Raw genomic sequence first — 21754 nt, forward strand, 5'->3', positions numbered from 1 at the left:
CATCAAAAGGAGCGTGACCAGCAGGTTGAAGGAGGTGATCCTGCCCCTCTGCTCTGCTCTTGTGAGACCTCACCTGGAGCATTGTGTGCAGTTCTGGTGTCCTCAACATAAAAAGGACATGGAACTGTTGGAACAAGTCCAGAGGAGGCCACGAGGATGATCAGGGGCTGGAGCACCTCCTGTATGAAGACAGGCTGAGGAAGTTGGGGCTGTTGAGGCTGGAGAAGAGAAGCTGCGTGGAGACCTCATAGCAGCCTTCCAGTATCTGAAGGGGGCTTATAGGGATGCTGGAGAGGGACTCTTCATTAGGGACTGTAGTGACAGGACAAGGGGTAACGGGTTCAAACTGAAACAGGGGAAGTTTAGATTGGAGATAAGGAGGAAATTCTTTCCTGTGAGGGTGATGAGGCACTGGAATGGGTTGCCCAGGGAGGTTGTGAATGCTCCATCCCTGGCAGTGTTCAAGGCCAGGTTAGGCAGAGCCTTGGGTGCCATGGTTTAGTGTGAGGCGTCCCTGCCCATGGCAGGGGGGTTGGAACTGGATGATCTTAAGGTCCTTTCCAACCCTAACTATTCTATGAATCTATGATTCTACGATAACTATACATAGAATCATAGGCTGCTTTGGGCTGGGTGGAACCTTAAAGGTCATCTTGTTTCACCTCTGTCAGCACTTACAGATATTTCTTCAAGGTATGGGACTGTCTCGTGCTCTCTGTTTTCTCACGAATTCAAAGTCAGTGGTTCAGGGAAGTGGTACCGGAGACTTTCCCCCCAGTCACTCTTACCTGTTTGAGACAGAAGCGGTGTGTAAGGGACTTTCGGTTCTATTGCACTCATGGGTGGAGGTAGCAAGGGGTTGGCGAAGCTGCGGAGAGGGTGCGTAGGGCGGACGCAAGCGGTGGGGATGGTTCTGCTCGGGGCATCCTCATTGCTGGAGTGCTCAGGCTGAGTCTGCGGCAGCAAGGGCGGCTGCTGTGGTGCTGGTCCTTCGCTAACAGCTGCAAGAGAACAGTCAAAAAACCCCCAAAGGACTGTTATTGATGCATATTTTATGTCCCATTTCCCACTTTTATGGTCGTTTCCAACAGAAGGGACAACATTAGCCTCCATCCTCCAAGAAGGTGCAGGAAACGTGTAAACAGTTCCATCAAAAGTTATTGGCAGATAAATTAAAACCAGATGTTCCTCAGAGTGGCCGTGTGCCATCTGAGGCTCAAAACATCTTCTTTAAAAACCCCAAAGCATAAAACCCCAAGCATATTTTTATCCCCTTCTGTCTATCTTTTCGTCTCTATGTGCTTTCAAATATTAAAAATCAATAAACACATAAATACATGTGGGGATCGAAACAAGCTGTGACTATGGAAACTCATTATGTTCAGCATCATGGTCTTGTTCTAGTCATGGTGGAGAAAAGCTTGACAAAAAGAAAGGACTTAATCAATTTCTACATAACCAATCACCAATATTGTTTTTCCTTGAGACGGCTGTAACATTTAGTGTGCCAAATCAGTAGGTTGCTGTTTTATTAGCCTATATTCACAGTCAGTTTTTCAGAGATTTAAATGTTCCATGTCAACCTTCCAATATAAAAGGCAGGTTCCTTATGTTCTGCAGAGTTTCTTAAAAGAAGCTTTCAGTGTCGGCCTCTGTCATGGACTTTCCATGCCACAAAACAGAAGAAAAACAAGGAAAACAAAAGAAAACTGAAGTTGAGACAAACAGAAAATCACTTTGTTTCTGCAGCCCTCAAGAAACTCATGTTGTGCCCAAACTATAAATTACAGGATGTGCATGGTCCATACTGCTAACATCAACAGCACCATAAATGGAGAGAAAGGTGATTCGTGAACAGAGTTATCTTGAATCTATTGCTTGCAAAATCCTCTAATCTTGCAGTCTAAAAACAGAGTGTATCTTATGGAGGATGTACAGTGAAGATGATGGGAGGTAAGATGACAACAAGAAGCAGGATGAGCACTCACACACCCTGATGGCATTGCCCAGATTTCATAGAATCATAGAATAGTTAGGGTTGGAAAGGACCTTAAGATCATCAGGGAAGCGGTGACTCCCCAGCACTGCACACTGTTAAGATTCCTCTGGACAAGGTGCTGGAGCATCAAGTCTAGGTCATGCTTTGTCTAGAAAGGTTGGGCCAAATGATCCTTGAGGTCCCTTCCAACTTGGTATTCTCTGATTCCATGGTTCTATGATTCCCCATGACAAAGAAAAGGGCTTGCCACTTCTGTTTCGTTCCTTCTGCAGGAGAAGACAAGGCAAATTGATTTGGAAACACCACCTCTTACCTGCTTTAAACACGAGCCATTCTATGGTTCTGTGATTCTATGATTCTACAATTCTTTTCCACATCCACTGCATCACGAGTGCTGTTGAGTCTATCTTGGCCTTCAGGTCTGGCCTTTCCTGGCCCTTTTACCAGCTCCTCCTCAATGGCCCTAAGTAACAGCACTGGAGAAGGTTCACAGAATCATAGAATGCTTTGCTTTGGAAGGAGCTTAAATGTCATTCAATTCCAACCCCCTGCCATGGGCAGGGACACCTTCCACTAGAGCAAATTGCTCCAAGACCTGTCCAATGTAAGTTCCTGAAGGGCCTGGCATTGTCTGCAAGCAGAAGAGGGGAAAGAATCAAACTGGATGCTGAAGAGATTGATCACAACAGGAGCCTATTTAACTTGAGCATGTCGGTGTTGTCCAAAGTCTCCACAGTATTTATGCCAGCCAGAATGGCTCACAGCACAACAGCTAATCATGCAGCTTGTGGTATGAAACAGAAATCTAGGAAAAGCTCAACCTCTTATTGAAGAAAACAACCTTTATGATGTATAGCTATCAGAATTAGTCATTATGCTGGGACCCAAAGTGCTCCAGAGGATCTGGTTTCTTTCAGAGCCTTCTGCAACAACCAGAACTCTTTGTGTAAATAACATGCAATTACACAGCCAAGTCAAATCTCAAGGCATTTTATAATAATTAATGTCAAAGTATAGAAGTAATTACAACCTACTAAGAGGCGAAACAATTTTGAAAAATGGAAATGAGGATTTTGCCTCGTTTCCACTGCCCCATTTCTTGTTCCTGCAGCAATATCACAGAGAGGCCTGGCCAAATCAAACACCATGGATAGAAAGCCAATTACAGGATCAGACCAAAGTCAAAATCATCTACAGTCCGTTAGAGTTTGCTTTTCTGTGTCTCATTTTCCTTGTTTTAACTTTAAGGCTCTTTGCATTACCATGCCATTGCCCTGGTTTTCCATTTCCTTCCTTGCCCAGCAGACCCCTCTTTTCTCCGAGGACTAAAGTTCTTCTTAAGGAAGCCAGAGGTACTGAGGTCATTTGTAACAGAATAAAGCAGGCATAATAGTTGGGCTCATTCTACCCTTATTTACTGCTCACACCTTCAAGAAGGTGCCACAGCGTTTCTGCTCTAGGCTACCATGGGCATTGGGTTCTTCTCTCCCTTCACTCTCTCTTAGGCGAGATGCAAAACAGTATGTGAGTCTCAAAGAAGTAAACATCTGAGGTTACAGTGTTTTCTGGAGTAAAACCTCGGCAAGGCTTTTGCCTAAAGCAAAAATAAAGCCTTTTGTCTATGCTTTTAGCCTCAAAATGCCTTCTGACATGTCTATCGAAGTCTGAACGTCCTACGGAGCCCAGCATTTTTCATTGTGTCCTTAAGGACAGTTCTTTTGGAAGGCTCTTGACCTGTTTGGAGGAAGAAGTTCACCAGGCACTTAATACTACTTGCCATCAGATGCCTTCTTGGTATTTTCCACAGCGGTACTCTCAGATAACAAAGCTTTATCAGCTTTACCAGCCAGCATCAGTGTAATGGTCCCTGCATTAAAAGGCTATTAAATTACTGTATTACAGTACGCACATGTTTTATCTTAAAGATTTAGTTGTAAAAGCTGGAGACCTACATAACCATTATTATACAAAAGATTTCACGTTATCCTCCAGCTATGACTGAAGAGAAAGGTGTGATGACTCTATTAAAATTAGAAGCTGGTGCTGGGATTTAAATATTGAAGGTAAGTGGTCTAATGAAGGTGTGCTTCATGCTTGAGAAGACATTTTTCTAAAGCAAGATGTGCATGCTTGCAGATTGCAGACATAATGAGAACCATCAATTTACAGTTCACTCAAGTCCCTGCAGGAAGAGAGGATAGATTGTTTATTTGAAGGATGGATGAAGATGAGCACATTGCTGCTGCTGCCTGCATTCCCTACCTCAATTCCCTGCCTAGCAGCCAGATATTTGCCTACATACACCTCAACAGAACTGCCCAGGAATTCTGATTATTTCTACTGATCCAATTATTACTTTTTTTTTTTTTTGGTTTGCTTTTACAGAAAGCAGACTCCCAAATGGCCTTTAAGATGGAGCAGATAATACCATGCTGCGTTCCAATTGTGATCTTCTGCTCTTGAATTTAGTAAAATATTTTGGCCAAGTAAAGATAATAATATGCTATACATGAAGATGTGTTCTAAAGCCCAGTAAAACCAATTAGGGTTTTATTCCTTCGGGAAAACTTTGGATAAAGCCCTACTTGCATTCTTTTTATAGGCAAGGAACATTGAGAACAAGCTTTCTTTGAACTCCAGTAGCCATGGACACTGCTCACCAAGCAGAAGAATAGATATCTGATACAAACACTTTTGATCTTCCTTTTGCTTTTGCATAATTGTTAGTTGGCACAGTGCTCTTAAACAGTTTAATTAAGTCTCTGAACGTATTTTTACATTGTGTATCTTTATTAACAAGTAGCATTGGAAATATTCACACTTGGATTTGTATCTATTTGCAGTCTGTGGAAATGAAAAAATCAATACGGATTGAAAACAAGAGGTAGAACAATCTGAAGCATGTGATGGTAGATGGGACTTAAAATGACTGAATTTTATGCTGCATCTAATGACTTCCTGTGTGTTTTGGAACTTACACAGGTTGTAAGTATTACGTGACCAAGACTATATACCTGTGCGATGCTGACAAACCAGGGCCTCAATCCTGCTGGGATGTTATTGTAGCACAAGCAGGAATGGGTTTCTTTAGCATGCTCATTGTCAGGTTACTATTATTGTGCAATTTCAGATACATCCCAAAGAATGCCTTTGGGGAAAACTTAAAAAATTGCTAATCTAAAGCTGAATCATGGCGTAATGGCAGAACCACCTTTAAATGACAGGTGGTTACATCCAAAAATAATGTACTGAAGAAAACCAAATTACTCTGCTGTTGATTCAGTTCCTAAAGGAAAACAAAGGAAGTGAGGGGCTAGGCAGGACCCACAACTCCATTACAGCTCTTACTGCACTTCTGTGAGACGTTGCAAACCCAAACCAGACTGTTGAATAAAAAATACTGTTTCCATTCAATCCATAATGCAGCTCCTATGGTAGAAGGGATTTAAGCTTCCCAACTGGATAAGCTCAGTGCAGAGCTGACAGAAAGCCAGCTCCAGGAGGAAATGTGCTCAGAAAATGTTTGCTTTAGTGCATCTCACTTTAACAGATTAATGATACAAAAAGTTATCTCCGTTCCATAAACCTTTCCTATGGCTATCTCAAGCTATTAATGTAATTGTTATTTGATTGTTCTGGGTTACACAATTTTCAGCCTTTCCTTTTAACACTGGTAAATAATGTATCTTTATTTAAAAAAAACCAACAAAACACACCGTATTTTCTGGACATCTCCAAGTTTTCATCCCATGGATTATTAGGGCAATGCACTGATGAAGAATTCCTTCCCCGAAGGGTGCTCAGGCATTGGAACAGGGTGCCCAGGGCAGTGCTGGAGTCACCATCCCTGGAAGTGCTCACACCCCATACAGATGAGGCCCTTAGTGGCATGGTTTAGTGGTAGACTTGGCAGTCCTGGGGTAAAGCTTGGACTTGATGATCTTCAAGGTCTTTTCCAACCTGGTTGATTCTGTGATTCGATGAATAGCTCCCTCTAAACATGGTGCTGTTAGACCAGTTGTGGTCTTTAGGTTTTCCCATAAGACAAGTACTCTGCCTTTTGTAAAGGTAGTGATCAGGTTGGGACCAGAACACAACCTGCTTATGCTGACCAGAGCGCGGATGGAGATGGGGCAGGACAGGCATGGGGCCACCTCAGTACCTCCCAGGTGGAGGACGGTTTCCTCCAGCTCTCTTCTTTTCCTACTGGAGACCGTGGTGGCTCAGCACCTCTAGTAGTCATGGTGGAGTTAAAAAAAGGCATCTTCTTCATTCTCTAAGTCATGACAAACTAGCCGTGTCACCATCTCCTCCTACCTGCCATGATAACATTGTGAACAGTGGGTGCAACTGGGCTCTGGAGAAGGCTGAAAGAGAAGAGCAGCTGTGGGGAGCATTTCTGACTGGACAGCAGTCACTTTATTATGGCTCAGAGATATTTTCTGGCTGGAAAACGTTGTACTTTATGGCTGGTTGGGTCAGCAGCAGTAGTCAAACAGGAAAGACAGCTTATTGTTCAACCTCTAGCTGGGGCCTGACTTCCCTTGCCTTGTTTTTTTAGTTTCCTCTTCAGTGGAACATTTGTCCTAAAGATAAGTTCGAGCACTCAAATCTTCGGGTCAATGAAAAAAGCCTTCAGAAACAGAAGAAAGTGTTCAAGCATTGCCTGTGAGGCAGGATGCCAAGCATCACCCTCACTAATGGCATGGCGTATGATTTATTCAAGGATTGCTACATCTTGATCAATAGGGTGCTCGGTCACGCAGCACCACAGGTAGGGTCTGCCTCAGAGGGATTATTGCTAAGTATTTCTTTTTCAGACACAGCTGTAATTGGTCAAGTATCATGTGAATTTTTCACTGAGGGGTAAAACACCCAGAAAAAGCCGTATGAATTGGTTCTATAATCTCTTTAACTGCTAGTTGCTCTCAATAGCATGATCATACTAAGAAAGCAGCCAAAAATAAACAAAGAGTTAAGAGGAATTTTGTGGATCTACCCTCATTTTCTGCTGCAGCGAGGTGGGAGGGGAGGCAGTGGGAGGCAAGCCATAAACAAAGCAGATGCTTTCGAGTCGGATGGGCTGGAGGTTGACCGCTCTTCCAGAATGGCTGGCATTCAGCAGCAACGGCACTGGTGCTCTGGAAAGCTTCAGGCACCGTTTCAGAAATACACTTTTATATCCCTTCATCCCTTCTTGGACTGAAAAGTAATGAACACTGACATTATGTAAACGTAGGGAACCGCTTGGATGGTTCTGATAGTGTCAAGTGTCACTAGAAAACAAACACTATCTCCATGCCCTTGTCTGTGCCTTCACTTCATTGCCATAAGGGTGAAAATGTAAGGCACAGTGAGGGAAGAGAATATTCATTTGGAGGTGTTTTGTATGCTCCATGAGCTTTGAAACTCAATAGCCTTCACCAGAGAACGCAACTGCAATACCTCTAACAGGCTGTCATTGCACATAGTCACTGGCTTATATAATTTATAAATACCACGCAGCCTTGATTACACAGACCTCAGTGATCTGAAATAGCCATTACCCAAACAAGGCTGTCTACTGATTTTGAATTATTTCATGGGAAACTGCCCAAATTATCTGAAATCTTCACTGCTTGAGCTTTCTCAAGGCCCATCAGGCCTTCTGAATAATTAAAGCTGTTTTGTACTCAAGCTTCTTGCAGAAACCTCTTGTGTATTAGCAATCTTCTGTTAAACTCTCAAGCGTGCAGCGCTTGAAAGATGTGGTCAAACCCACACTTTCCTACACAGACCTTCCCCCAGGAACCGCCACTGGATCCAAAGAGGATTTCCTCTTCTTGAAAATATCACCTCCAGACTTCTACACACGTAAACCCAGTGGGTGGTTCAGGCAGAAAGCTGGATGTGCCGGGGATGTGTGATCTGGGGGGCTGTGCCTAACACATTGCTAAGCAATCGTGTCCCAGCCACCGCTCCCTGTGGTATTTACAAGGAGAGCTGCCTCCATCCCTGAAACTTCAGCAGAACGGTAAAAACCTCCCTCACTTCAGCAGCTGGACTTTGGATGTGGGGACAGGAGACGCTCAGGTCCTTTTATGAACAGGTCAAGATGACGATAGCTGAGCAAATAATTCAATTCTGCTTTTTCCATCTCTATGATCAGGCACGGGGTAGTTAATGACACTTTTATTCCCCAACATCTAACGTTTGCCAAGCAAGAAGGTGAATCTGCTTTGTTTGTGCATGGCATTTGTGGTGGGTTTGGTATTAATTCAAGCAGCAGATCTAAACCTGATAAGGCCAGCGAGGCACTCCAAAGAAATTGCCATCTAGCTTTGGCAAGACCTCCACAACCACACTGAAAATAGCAGCAGTCGTAGGCTCATAGAATGGTTTGGGTTGGAAGGGACCTTAAAGGTCATCCATCTTCAGGACCCTGCCATGGGCAGGGACACCTTCCACCAGAGCAGCTTGCTCCAAGCCCCTGTGTCCAACCTGGCCTTGAACACTGCCAGGGATGGGGCAGCCACAGCTTCTCTGGGCACCCTGTGCCAGCGCCTCAGCACCCTCACAGGGAAGAGCTTCTTAATCATTGAATTTAGGGATTATAGAGTGGCATTAGAGTTACGCACAATACACCCAAACCCAGTTTTTACCTACAATCCTACCACTGGATTTCAATCACCTGTCCCCCAAGACCTGTCAGAACTGATGGAAAGCAACAATCAGATAGCAGGAAAAGAAATCAGTCATTTCAGGAAGAGCTCCCCATGGACCAGCAGCACGGATTCTCTGTGATGTGAAAAGGTATGTGTAACAGATTGACGTTAACCTGTCAATAATTCAGACTCGATACGCACTACAGTTAAGGGAGGACTGTAAGACAACACAAGCCCTCTGACTATAATATGCCAGTGTACACTCCTTAGGCTTGAACAAAGAGCAGATGGCTGTCAGTGTGGCAGGGTATTACCAGTAAACTGGGAAGGTGAGTCTCCAAGTATGATCTCTCCCCAGATCACGGTAAGGTGGAGGATAGTTATGGGAACACACAAACCACAGATCTATAGCTCCAGAGGAGTAAATATGAGTACGGAGCTCAGCCTAGGGAAGAGACAAGTGATGCGAAGACAACAGTATTCACATGTATAAAAGGATCTGCTAAAGGAAGAAAACAAACTGTTCTCAATGCCTGCTATAGCTGAATCAAGAAACAACTGGCTTATATTTTAGCTAGATATTAAAGAAAATGTTTCCAGCACTGAGGGCAGCTAAGCCTGGTAAGACACTCTGTGGAAAGGTCGTGCAAGTGCTATCATGGGTGATTTTAATGAGCAGTGATACTGGGTTCAGCGTTGGAATGGAGGAGAGCTTTTGGAGCCTGCATTTTTCTGGAGCATCCTTATGAATAAAGCGAAGGAAAATGAAGTACAGTGAAATGACTGAAAGACCTGCAGAAAAGACAAGTTTGGACTAGAGAGGCAGTGATTTTTAACTTCTAAGGTGTTCAGTACAGACTGAATATCAGTTGCTGCCTCTTCTCCACTTGGGATTTATGGACTTATTGTGGCTGCCTCTCGGGACTCATTGTGTCGCCCAAAAAGCACAGCAGCATGATTTGCATTGGCTAGAGCTTATGCATTCCAATGATAGAAAGCAACTTGTTTCAAAGCACTTTAATAGCAAAGAGAAGAAGAAAAGCACTGCACTGACTTCTTCCTGGTCCAAAGGTCCTGTCCATGGAGAGGGTTGGGAACGGCACTGGACGAAGGGTGAATTGTGGGTGCGGGTATCCACAGGTTGGGGATGGCAGGATTCCAGGGTACTGGGCACTTTCTAGTGTTGGCACCGGAATGGCACTGACCACAGCTAAAAGGAAAGAAAGAGAGCGAGGTTAAATGAGTGCTTTCAGAAAAGGAAAACAAAAAAAATATTTAGAGGGTCAGTAGGGAACCAGAAACAGCCACAAAGTACCCAAATGCTCGGTATAAAACAAGTTGCTGCCCACAGAAGCTACCTCTGTATACAGAAATATTTGGAAGATATTGCAGAACTGCAAGTGCAGCCTGCAATTAATTACCTGTAAAATTAAATAGCTTTTTCTCTGTGTTCCAGCCATCCGGCCACATTTTGGGGAGCACTTTAGACAAGTAAGTGAGAAGGAATGGACCAGGCAATTTAAGGGCTTGTTTCAGTTGTCTAAGCACAGGTCCCTCGTGCCATTTCTGATGCCTTAGGAGAGCTTGTTGCCTTCACCTGCTGTTCTGAGGACCATGGGCTCCTGCGACTCTTCTATTACATCCAACAGCTTCACAACCAGTGTGCCTGATTTAGGATGTCCCCAGTGGCACAAGACCCCCATGTTTACCCATCACATGAGGCTGCCCATGCATCATTCCCCCCTTTAGGAATGTCCCAGCCTATATGGAAGAGGGATGAAAGGTACAAGCTAGAAGTCCGAAACTGAAGGTGAGTTGTGTTGAATTTAAATGAAACACTTTGGTTTGAAAACTGGGATCGCAGTTTGATGAATCCAGGCTTTTCTGTGAGTCATCTCCCCCATTTTCAACCATCATCGCTTGAAGAGTGGGTGATAATAATGTTGTGAGAATCATAAATTTCTTTGCCTCTTTTGGGAGTTATTGAAACTCCCATTGAAGTTTTTTTTTTTTCCAGCTAAACAATGCACAGAGTTGCCTGGCTCATTGGTGATAAGGTTTGTCTTATCTAGCATCTTTCACACATGAATTACAAACAGTGCTGTACACTTTAAGATAGTCATTACAATTACTTCTAGCTCCTACTATACCCATCGCAGAGGGTGGCAAACTGGGCTACCTGCTCAAGGTCACACAGGAAGCAAACATGGTGCCAAGGGTGTATTTAAGAGCTGGGCTTTCAGCAAGAGGATGCTGCGCTCACAGAAGTAATGGGCAAGCGATGAAGAAAACTCATGAACAAACGTTAACGTGGGTGATTTGAGTTGTCTGGGTTCAGTCAATCCACTTGTAGAAGAGAATTTCTACTATTCGGGCATTTCATTTTGTCTGTGTAAGACATTTTTATTGACAATATTTATAGCATTGCTGCTACAGTGACAAATATCACTTTTTATTGAATCATATTAAAGAACAGCTTGCTTTTCCAAGTCCATTCCTTCATTTGTTTTTAGTGTGTAGGTACCTAGCACTTTCATTTTTAACATAAGACAGGATTACTATTCATTGCAGTACTCTATTGCAGAGAAGCCAGAGTAAAGCTAACATCAAACATTTTCAATATATCTTTGCGATTCAGGCAGATATGACAACAAATCTGTTCTGTCATAGCCTGTCAGCAATTGAATTTGCACTTAATATTGATACACTAAGACACCGAAAACAGAAATTCCCTGACCAAATCATGGAGCTCCCTGAACACTGGTCTGCATTTAAAATGTACTGTATCATGTAAGAAAGCAGCACCCAAGAACAGCTTACAGGAATGACAAAGTAGGACAGTTTGAATTGTATTCAACACCCCAGAGGCTCCCAAAGCAACTGAGTCGACATGTTCATATTTCCTCGAGAAAAAGAATTGCGATTTTCTGTCATTTTAAGGAGGGGGATAAACAGAAAAAAATACCTCCCCTCAAAACATAGCTGAAATCTCTTTCCAAACTGATTTGCTCTGTGAGAATTTCATTTTCATCTTTCATAAGTAAAGATTACAGACAGAAAACAGGGTAAAATGCTTGAATGTGATACCTGCAAAGGCCTTCTCAATTAATTTTCATTAAATCATAGAATAAACTAGGTTGGAAAAGACATTTAAGATCATCAAATCCAACCAGTCTCTATGAATAGTTTATTAGGATGCTTTGACTGCCGCAGTGTACCAAAAAGCATGTGCTTCTGCACCTGCAGTATTGCATAATCCCACCACCAACATTAGAAATGGACTTTTCCCATTTTCTTTTATTTTCTTGTACCAAAATTTATCATTAATTTGGTGCCACCACTTTTATACCACCCTCTGTGCAAGGACTTAGGGATTGGAGATATGTACCTTCGCTTTGAAATGCCAGAGAAGGGAGCTGACCCTCAGAAGGACAGTGTGTTGGGCAGGGATCAACTAAACAGTAGGGAAGGGAAGGACTGGCAGTGGGAAGCTTGAGGTGCTCCTCATCCCTGATGTCTTTTCCTCTCTGTACAACAGCCTTGGTATTTGTGACTCCCTGTATTTCAGTTGCATTAGAGCTGTCAAAGATATCGCTAAAACCTCATCAAATTTATCTGGTTTATGCTCCTTTCACTTCAGTAAGCAAAAGCACAGTATGGAGTGTATTTGTTCTCAAAGTCTGCAAATAATGATTATTGAAACAAGCATGAGTACTTCCAGATTTGGTATTTAACAATTAAAAATATGCATTTTTTACTTCAGAATTACACTGTAGCTTCTTTAATCTATTTAATCACTCACTGCTGACAATTTCAGCACCAGGCAAACAGAGAGAAATTAATTAAAGCATCTAATCTGACAAAGCCTCAGTTTTATCTTCTGGGAAAAAAAACCCAACCATATTCAGCATAACCCAGCCTGCACAAATAAGACGTTCATAAATCAGAGTTTAATTATTTGCAAACAATCATAATATGCTGCCACTGTAAGTTAGATCGATCCTGTTGTAAATATAAATAAAAAGAAAAGATCCTTCCCCAAAATGCATCATTTGACTGAAAGATCTAAATATGTGTAAGAGCATTTTTAGCTACAAGCCATGGAGCAGCTTTTTGTTGACTGGACTTAACTAACACTGCTATTGACCCATTGTAATTAAGATTGATTTGTTTCTGATTTTGCTTACACCACTCCAAGTCTATTCATTTTCTTGGACTGCTGCTGCCCCTTCAACCCAGGGGGAACCCCACTGAAAAAAGGGCAAATTGTCTGACTGTGAAATTAGTGGGAATATGTCCCAGGACATGGCCAGGTAGCGTAAGAGGTTTCTTTGCCTCATCCCACAGGCCTGTCTTCCACATCATGAAGAGTGTGGAGGCTGAAATGCAGTGATACGTCCAGCCCAAGGTGTGCAGAACTGGAATTCATTCTCTCCCTGGGCACCTGGGTACTGGAGCTGAGCAGCACGACCTGAAATGCACCCCTGGCAAACACCAATTAAGGGAACCAAACTATCTCCTAGTAAGCAATTTCCTAAGCAAAGCCACGGTAGGTTATTCCCTCTCCTTCATTCAGTTCCCTCTACTATTATTTTTTTTCAATATATCATTTCTGATGTGCTCTTCCACAAACCTACAAATAGGCACTTACATTTAACCATCAGGGCTAGAGAGAAAACCTGTGGTGAAATGGATTTCTATCAGTATATCTTCATTTTTCTTAACCCAGACTATTCACACAAATGTACCGATTTCTGAGGATTTTTGATCAGATCTATTTTGTGAGGTCAAAGGTAGAACTTCCAGCTCAAAGCTGAGAGCTACGGAGACACTGATCCCAGGGCTGCTCAGAGGAAAGGTGGAGACCCAAAGCCTCATACTCCGTGGGGAACTTGATGAGTGCATGCTAGTGCATGTGGGGTCTCACTTATATCATTTCTGTGCTCAGATGTGAAACAAGCTCATATCAGATATTCAGTAAGTAAGGTCTGCATGATGGGAGAACCTACCTAATGCTCTCCAGCCTTCTTGTTTTTGTCCTGCACTTTGCTGCGTTGAAAAAGATTCACATAATCTATGTAATTTGTTCAATGATAAATGCTCTGTGGCCACTAAAATTTAACACCTATCAAAACCGTCTTTTTTCCTAATTTATTTGGTTTTGTAAGAGAGCTGCTCCATATTATAAAAGTATATAGTGTGTGGGCAGCTAGTAGAGACAAACAAGAATGTAGCAAAAATTGCAATAATGTCCAACTGATTATAATTATTGATAATAACAATAATAATGATAGTAATGGAAATAGTAATAGCAGTAGGAATAACAATCCTAACATGATAATAGTAATAATAATAATATCACAATTCATGTCTATGTATTCCAAAGCCTTCTGCTGTGTCAGCTTTAAACTTTTACCCCTGTTTTTAAAGTTTTATAGTAGGGATACAAAGGGATCCATCCATCACTATCCTCCTGGTAAAACAGGAACAATGGCTGTTTAGGCTTAGCCAAGGCTGAGTCTAGCAGAAATATGATTCAGGAATTCTCTTTATAGTTTTTCCACCGATGTGTTGGAAGCTCTGGCAAGCTTCCAGGCCTTTTATATATTTCTCAACTTTTTTTTTTTTTTTTTTTAGGATGATGAAAACATTGCTAATGCTATTTAACTTTATGAGGCATAACTAGATCATATTTGAAAGACTGTATGAGGTCTTCAGATGGGTGAGCACAGCTTGCGGGGTGCAGAATGGGGCTGGGGGAAGGTTCCGGAACTCACAAGGGTTGTTTGGTTGTGACTCCATGGGGATCATGAGCTTGGCACGGGTGGCTCTGCGGGCAGCAAGCGAGCGCTCCAACGTGGACATGCTGCTTCCAACATCTTCTGTCTCAGGACCTACAGGAAAACAACACAATAGCTCAGCTGAAAAAGCTGTAAATGAATGTTTCTCTTCACCCTATTTCTAGCAGAAAGATAAACAGGCTGTTGCTTTTTTGTTGTTTTTTCCTTTTTTTTTGAGAATTCGGTTATTTTAACCCATCATTAGGCACCACCTGCAAAGAGCCGCACAGACTATTCTGGCTGCCTTATCTGAATAGAATTATTGCTTATATTTTTCTGTAAGAGAATAAAGATATCATGTCCCTTTTTTCTTTGTCTCCAAAATTATCTTGAATACCCCATTCTCTTGCTAAAAATAAGACATTTTCTTACAGCTTCCCAGTTACAAACTTCTTCAAAATTTCAAGTATGAAGACCAGAAAAGGCCGTGTAAATTCGGGTACGTAAAAAACCCTGCAGCAAAGAACAGGTCTTTCAGATACATCTGAAGCATGTAAACGACCTTACTTGTGAGATGCCATGGAGTCCCATGTTCTGACTGTTCACTAATTCATGGTGTCTTTTCCAAACTGTGCATTTTAGTTTTTTACAGAAACCAGGGCACATGAATGATGTGCCTGGATCTGCCCTTTATTTGGTCCTGGATCACAGCTAGCACACCTAGATCAGAGAACTGAGTTGCACTGCCTAGTGTCCAAATCAACTCTTCCAGTACCTGTATAAATTAGATATTCTGTTTAAGTATTGAAATAAGGATGCTCTAACTTAGTCGCATCAGTATAGAATACTTTAAGTATTAAAAAATTATAGAGAATACACTTGTCAGAAAGAAAGTGTGTTTGGAACTAGGTGTTAGGTGGAGTAATTTGCAAGAGTAAAAGCTGTATTTTTGTCTTCCATATGTATGAACAACATATATGTTCATGTTCATACCCTATATGAACCTGATAACTGGTTAGTTTAATAATGTCATACAGTTACGCTTAATATTCACACAAAGTATTCAGCTCTGATGTACCCAAGCAAACACATACTCCTTAAAAAAAAAAACAACAAAAAAATAATTTGCCTCTTTTTTTTGACTACTTGTTTTGTTTTCTGGTTTTGTTTTTTTTTTTTTTCCCCCAAATCATTCTTCTCTGAATTGCAGGAGTAAAATGCCAAGTCTTCTATTGATGGCCATTCAAAGAGCTAATTGCTAGTGAAAAGCCAGTGTTTCAGATGGGAAGAAACATAAAGGCATTTATTTATGCTCCAAGGCATTTACACATAAAATATCTAGCCCAGCCTTTGTCATTAACTTGCTCATATGCTGTGATGACTTCCTGCTATGCACTCGATTGCAAGTGTATTGCAATCGATGGAGCTCTTGTATTGATCTTTCTGGGCCCTGGATAAGCTCTCCTTGTCATCAGTGGTATCTGTTTAGGCAGAGGGAATCTTCTGGTTATGCTTTTCCTTTAATACAACAAGGACCTTTGTATTAAGAAAAATGGAAATCATTGCCACATTATCTTCATAAATAGCGAAGTATCAGCCCAAATCACGATGTCAGAAAATGAGATCCATTTAGAAATTTGAAAACTGTTTCTTTTCAACTTTTCTTTCCTTGTGAATATAGGTGGTATGGAAAAGAGATAGATAAAAACATCAGAGAAAAGGCACCTTCATTACTTACAGCCCCAACCAGTATTCTGGAATGACTTCACTCTGCCTTCCACAGATGATGAACTCAAGACAAATACGTTTCTGTTTTCAACTTCTGTGCTGTGTTTTGCCCCCCATCCCTCTCTGTGCGTGTCACCAGCAGGATTCTCTATCATCATGATGGAAAAAATGTTATCAGCTAAAGTGAAACCTGTGATGTGCTGTGTGCACCAAGGTTCAAAAAAGGAGGAGGAAACTTCCCTGAAACCACATTTTTCTTGCAGAATTTCCTTCTTCATATCTGTAAGTTTTCTCAGTCTCCCTGGCCCAAATTCAGCTCCTGACCTTCTTGTTAGTCATGCTCTCCCCCTTCTCCCACTTTTTTCTCTATGTCCCCTTTTTCCTCCCTGTTTTAATTAGCACGGTATGCAAATTTAATAACACTTGACTTTCAGTTTAATTCTTGAACTTAAGACGTTAGAACAGATTAAAAATAAAAACCAATGGGATTCCCCCTAGCCTGAAACCACAGCAAAAATCACTCCTGAACGTCTCTCCTGGCACCCATAGCTTTTAATTTTTCCAGTCTCCTCCTGGATCTTGCCAGGTTTATCCCTCTGTTAGAAACTCCACGTGTTGGGCTAAGGCCACTAACCACCAATATCAATTTAAAGAAGGGTGATATGTTGGTGATCAAGAATAAACCAAATTGGAGTACACAGGATGGGGTGGGACTAGATGACCTTTAAAGATTCCTTCCAACCCAAAGAGTCTGTGATTCTATGATCCTAATTTCACCCAGTCTACAAGTGCTGCCCAACCACTTTCTACCCTTCCTGCCTCCGGAGCCCCTCACCAGGCTGCGTGGTGCTCTTGCTTCCCAGTTGCGTTTCCGACTGGCTGTGGCTGACAGGGGTGATGTCCTGGCAGCTCTGCATTGGTGAGTCCCTTCCTGCAGGGTCAGAGCCTGCTGGCTTCTCGATGTTCTTCATTTCCATCTCCTCGTGGTGTATCCACAGATCTGGGGGTCTCAGGTCCTTCTGGCTGCCCTTCCTCTTACCAGCACTGTGGGTTGCACGTTTCCTGCAGCCAAGAAAGATCAAAATTGTCACACGGGAAAGTTTTTCTCCTTCATAAGACCAAAAGAGTGATGTCTCCTCCTTTAGCACCTTTCTAAGGAACCCCTCTGGTTGTGTCCTCCGAAGGACAGCAGTTACCTCAGTACGGTCCTCCGCTTCCTGGAGTTTACTCCAGGAAGTGGGCCTGGGGCTTAGCAGGGTGGGTCAATTTTTGTAGACACTGGGGAAAACTACTCTTCTTGGACCAGAAGAGAAGTGGCCAGATTCATCTTGGGATGTGCAGCAAGCAACACTTAGGGAACGCCTGCAACTAAATACAGCGACTGAAAATTGCTGAGCCCACTCCTGCCAAGTCACACACAGCTTGCACCTTCTATAAATGCATGCAGCATATGTTGTATTTATTTAAATATACAGTAAACCACTGTTTTTCATAGACTCACATCACAGAATGGTTTGGGTTGGAAGGGACCTTAAAGCTCATCCAGTTCCAACTTCCTGCCACGGGCAGGGACACCTTGCACTGCACCAGATTGCTTCAAGCCCCTGTGTCCAACCTGGCCTTGAGCACTGCCAGGAATGAGGCATCCACATTATTATGTATTTATTACTAGGAAATAAACCCTTTATTTGGTACATTTCAAAATAAGAATAATAATAGCAGCAACAGCAACAATCCACAAACACAGAAATCCAGGGTAGTATTTCCCAGAGCAATATGAACTCTGCTTTCTTTATGCCTAGGTATTACATTATACTCTGGCATCAGTGGGTCATCTCCTCTGGAGACCACATTGTGCCAGGAGGGGATGGCACTGCTGCACCGCTTTCCAACTTCCCCTCAACTATACAGCCTATTTATAACAAAACACGTGCGATTTTCTATTCTAAAGAAAAAAGATATGCACCTTAAATATGGAGCACAAAGCCTAATTTACAGCTGTAGAGAAAGCCTTGTCAGAAATCTATCAAATTAAGTAAGTCTGAAAGAACAGTTTTTCTGGCTTATTGTTGTGGTTTTTGCTCAATAATCCAAATGTTCTCTTACCAGTGATTTTTCCCTTTGTATATCTCAAAGTTTTTTTTGTGAAAAGAAAGTAATGTAGCTGTCCCAAGTGGAAAATTGGAAATACTTGTGATACACAAAAAACTTCAGTCAAATATTTTCGAGTTCATGTGCACTTTTAGGTAACAAAAAATGACAACCTTGATTTCCAGGGGCACTGAGTATTCTGGGTTACTCATTACCTCTGTTACACCTCTGTATCCATAGAAAGCAGTGCAAAACCTCTTGCTGGCATTCCTAGGACTCACCCCTTGGGTATCATCTGTGTAGGCGTGCTTGGATAACTGCCCTTCCTCCCATGGCACGCATCGTGGAAGATGCTATGGGATTATTTTACCAGAAAAAAAAACCTGAGGAAATTTTAAACTTCAAGAAACTTCAATTATTTTAATCAATTTCTGTTCTTTGCTAGGTTTTCTCAGCCTGGCCCAGAAAGCAAGAGATGCATGTCACAACCGCGTGCATCACCAAACATCTGGCTTCCAAGAGAAGGAGGAAACACATCCTGTAACGTAAAACATCACTGAGGGTACAGCCCTGTCCCAATCCCAGAAGCTGATGGCAATGACATTTTATTTCAGCAGAAATTTCCCAGTCCTCGAACTGCCTCCTTTAATGGCATAGATTGGTTTAGGTCCTTGGACTGATCAGTACCACAGACTCTCTTCAAGGGTTAAAAGATTCAGAATGTGGTCTGGAAAGTTAGATCTGGAGGCTGGGGTTGTTCAGGGGTTTTTGTTCATAGCCCGTGGAAAACAAGACTGTTGGCTTCTGGTCATAATTATTTCCTATGTTTAGGCTGGTACTTGCTAATTTTCAAAGCTTGGTAACTTAAAATGTGAGTGTTTCAAAGAACAGGAATAAAGAGCATGGAACTAGGACAGTTCTTTAATACCTTCTTGCACAAACCCTAGTACACCTGGCACAGACTCTAGGTCATGATTTACACCCACAAGAATAGCTATGAGCACTTTCATTCTAACCTTAATGTATGACCTGCCTGAAGTTAAGTTGAGGTATAAAGTTGCTCTTGCTGTCTTGTTCAAGCAAAGACCATAATTTTGGTCTTACTTTCCTCACTTTGGGGTACAGCAGCTTTTTTGTCACTTTCAATTGAAGGGAATTCGTTTTTCCAGGCTTTAGCCAGGCAGGAGAAATTTCAGCCCCAAAGTAATTTTATGCAGAACTCAAAATAGGGGGTTATAATGAATGTGCCATTTCAACCATAACTACACAACTGCTACAGCAATAATACCGTTTAAAAATATATGCAGTGATCTAGCTTGGTTTGCATTGTTTTTTTCTCACAAATTATTGATGTTCTGACAGCCTGTGATTAGCAAATTGAATCAGAGCCAGGAGTGCATAAGAAAATGGCATCAATAACAAATGAAAATAAATCCTCCCCTGGAATATTTTGTTTATGCAGTGCAGAAGTTGAGTTTCAGCTTCTGAAAATGCATCTACCTTCCATTTCAGGTGGAGGCAGGATCCTGGAATAATGGAATAAATGCTGCACCAGAGAGCACATTATATCTATAGAATAATATGTCTTTAGAATGTAGGAAGTCATAAAAGATTCAACGTGATTTTTGAACCTCAGCTGCAGCAAAGGAAAAGGATACTTCGGAAATTCAAGTTGAGATTTACGACGGGATTGCATTTGATTGCTGGAGGGGGGATTGGGAAGACAAGAAGTTCCGAACTGAAAAAATAAAATCTCAAATAGCAGTGTTTCTGCTGCTATTCAATGATTTTACAGCATGAAATGCATCCTTGCATACTATAATTATATATATATATATATTTGGGTTTTTTTCCTAAGGATAGAACTAAAAATAGACTTCAGTTCCGCCCTTAAAATAATATTATGATCATGCAGTCTTGGTTAATGATGTACTTTTGAAATAAACAAAGGCTCTGGAGAGGAAACTCTTTCTCGCCATCCATTCCTGCGTTTGCCAGCACAACCGCAGCTGGGCAGTGACTCCAGCCGTTGCACAGCATACCCACATAGCTCCTAACAACATACACATGCTAGGATAATTGTTCAAATACTCCAGAGCAGGATTACTCTTCACTGCCTTCATTTTGCCTTTACATTACTCCAGAGAAAACAGTTAAGTTTATAGCAACTCAGCCTAGTTTATTTGTTTAACAACCACTGAAGACATCTTTATCTGAACAGCTCAGAAATAAACTGTTCTCCTGGGCAAAACAAGGCTTTGCTTGTAAAAGACCACCACGGGTAACAACACAGTCCTGGTCCGATCGGGTATCTTTTCTTCAGGAGCAGGGGTGCTTTTGAAGGCAGAACACAGAAGCAACAGTGCCATAAGCAATAGCAACACTGAGCTCCTTCACTGCTGTTTGATTGAAAAGTGCTTTATGGATACCCAATGATAAATAAGAGCATTACTTCGCCTTAATTATCCTTCCAATGCATGAGCGAGTGTTTTAAAGTTTCTTTTCTTTACTCTTAACCTGGTAAAAACATGCGCTTTGTCTTTTGGGGTGTATTAAGGGAAATTCAGCTGATACAGAGGTCCCGTACAAAAACCAAAGGATACAAACCAATTCTTTCCCTAGAAAATCTCCCCAGTGTTTACAGATGGAAAAATGTGTAATTTTGACCTCTTTACTTCCTGCCAACCACCCTACAAACCCGAAACCAGTACTTGTCTCTGCTATCAACTGGCTTTATGGTCCTTTCCCCTAAGGTCAGATCCTGCCTCATGCCACCCTGCAAGAGATGGGGCAGAGGGCACTGCTAATGAGCTACCCCAGGATGGAGCTAATGAGCTACCCCAGGATGGAGCTAATGAGCTCCCCCAGCATGGATTTAACAAGGCACCCCAGCACGGAGGGTACACAGGAACCCGGGAGCACCTCTAGAACACAGAAGTGAAATAGGGCAGCTCTTTAGTGGCTGCCAACTCACTCCCAGTTCATTTGAGTTTGATCACACTTTCATTAACACCTCCCCCGAGCCTTCCTAAATGTATACTGACACATCCCTATTACTTACATAGGACTTAAACTAGTCTCAGCTTGTTTTTGCAGCCTCTTTTTACACCACACCACTGTCTAGCATACTAATGGGTTGGGTGATGTATTCAAGATTATGTTTCATTTTTAATGGCTTAAATGCACACTGTTTACCTACCAGTCTTGAACTAAATACCTACCCTCAGCTTATCTCCTGTGGCAGTCATGACCTCGTGTTACCAGTCCACAGGCTAATTCTTCTGGCATGGTACAAGTCTCTATTATACCCTGAAGCTTTAAAACAATCCCTGCAAGAAGCAGGTCCTGCACTTCGGGTGCATGCTGTATGAGTGATATTTTCCCTTAAGATTCCACTGGGATTCATCTTCTCTAAGCCTGAACTCTGAACTGAAGGATGAAGCTGATGCTTGGCCCCTTTGTCCATCCTCCTTGACACCAACCACATCACCGGGCACTGCCAGTGCAGGGCA

At 42.1% G+C, this 21754-nt stretch overlaps 1 protein-coding gene across 1 annotated transcript in view; it reads right to left on the reverse strand.

The window, feature by feature from the left end:
* The window catches only part of DCC (DCC netrin 1 receptor), a 606685-nt gene that overhangs the window by 16245 nt on the left and 568686 nt on the right, over window positions 1–21754 (reverse strand). The window contains exons 24-27 of the mRNA XM_061450469.1: window positions 16987–17213; window positions 14421–14537; window positions 9698–9853; window positions 789–1001 (exon numbers count right to left, since the gene is read on the reverse strand). Of these exons, the coding sequence (XP_061306453.1) occupies window positions 789–1001; window positions 9698–9853; window positions 14421–14537; window positions 16987–17213 (713 nt within the window). The remainder of the gene's footprint in view (window positions 1–788; window positions 1002–9697; window positions 9854–14420; window positions 14538–16986; window positions 17214–21754) is intronic.

Source organism: Pezoporus flaviventris, unplaced genomic scaffold (assembly GCF_033815535.1).
Source record: "Pezoporus flaviventris isolate CSIRO_AGI_PZ_B2104156 unplaced genomic scaffold, CSIRO_AGI_Pfla_v1 ptg000010l, whole genome shotgun sequence".
Classification (NCBI taxonomy): Eukaryota; Metazoa; Chordata; class Aves; order Psittaciformes; family Psittacidae; genus Pezoporus; species Pezoporus flaviventris.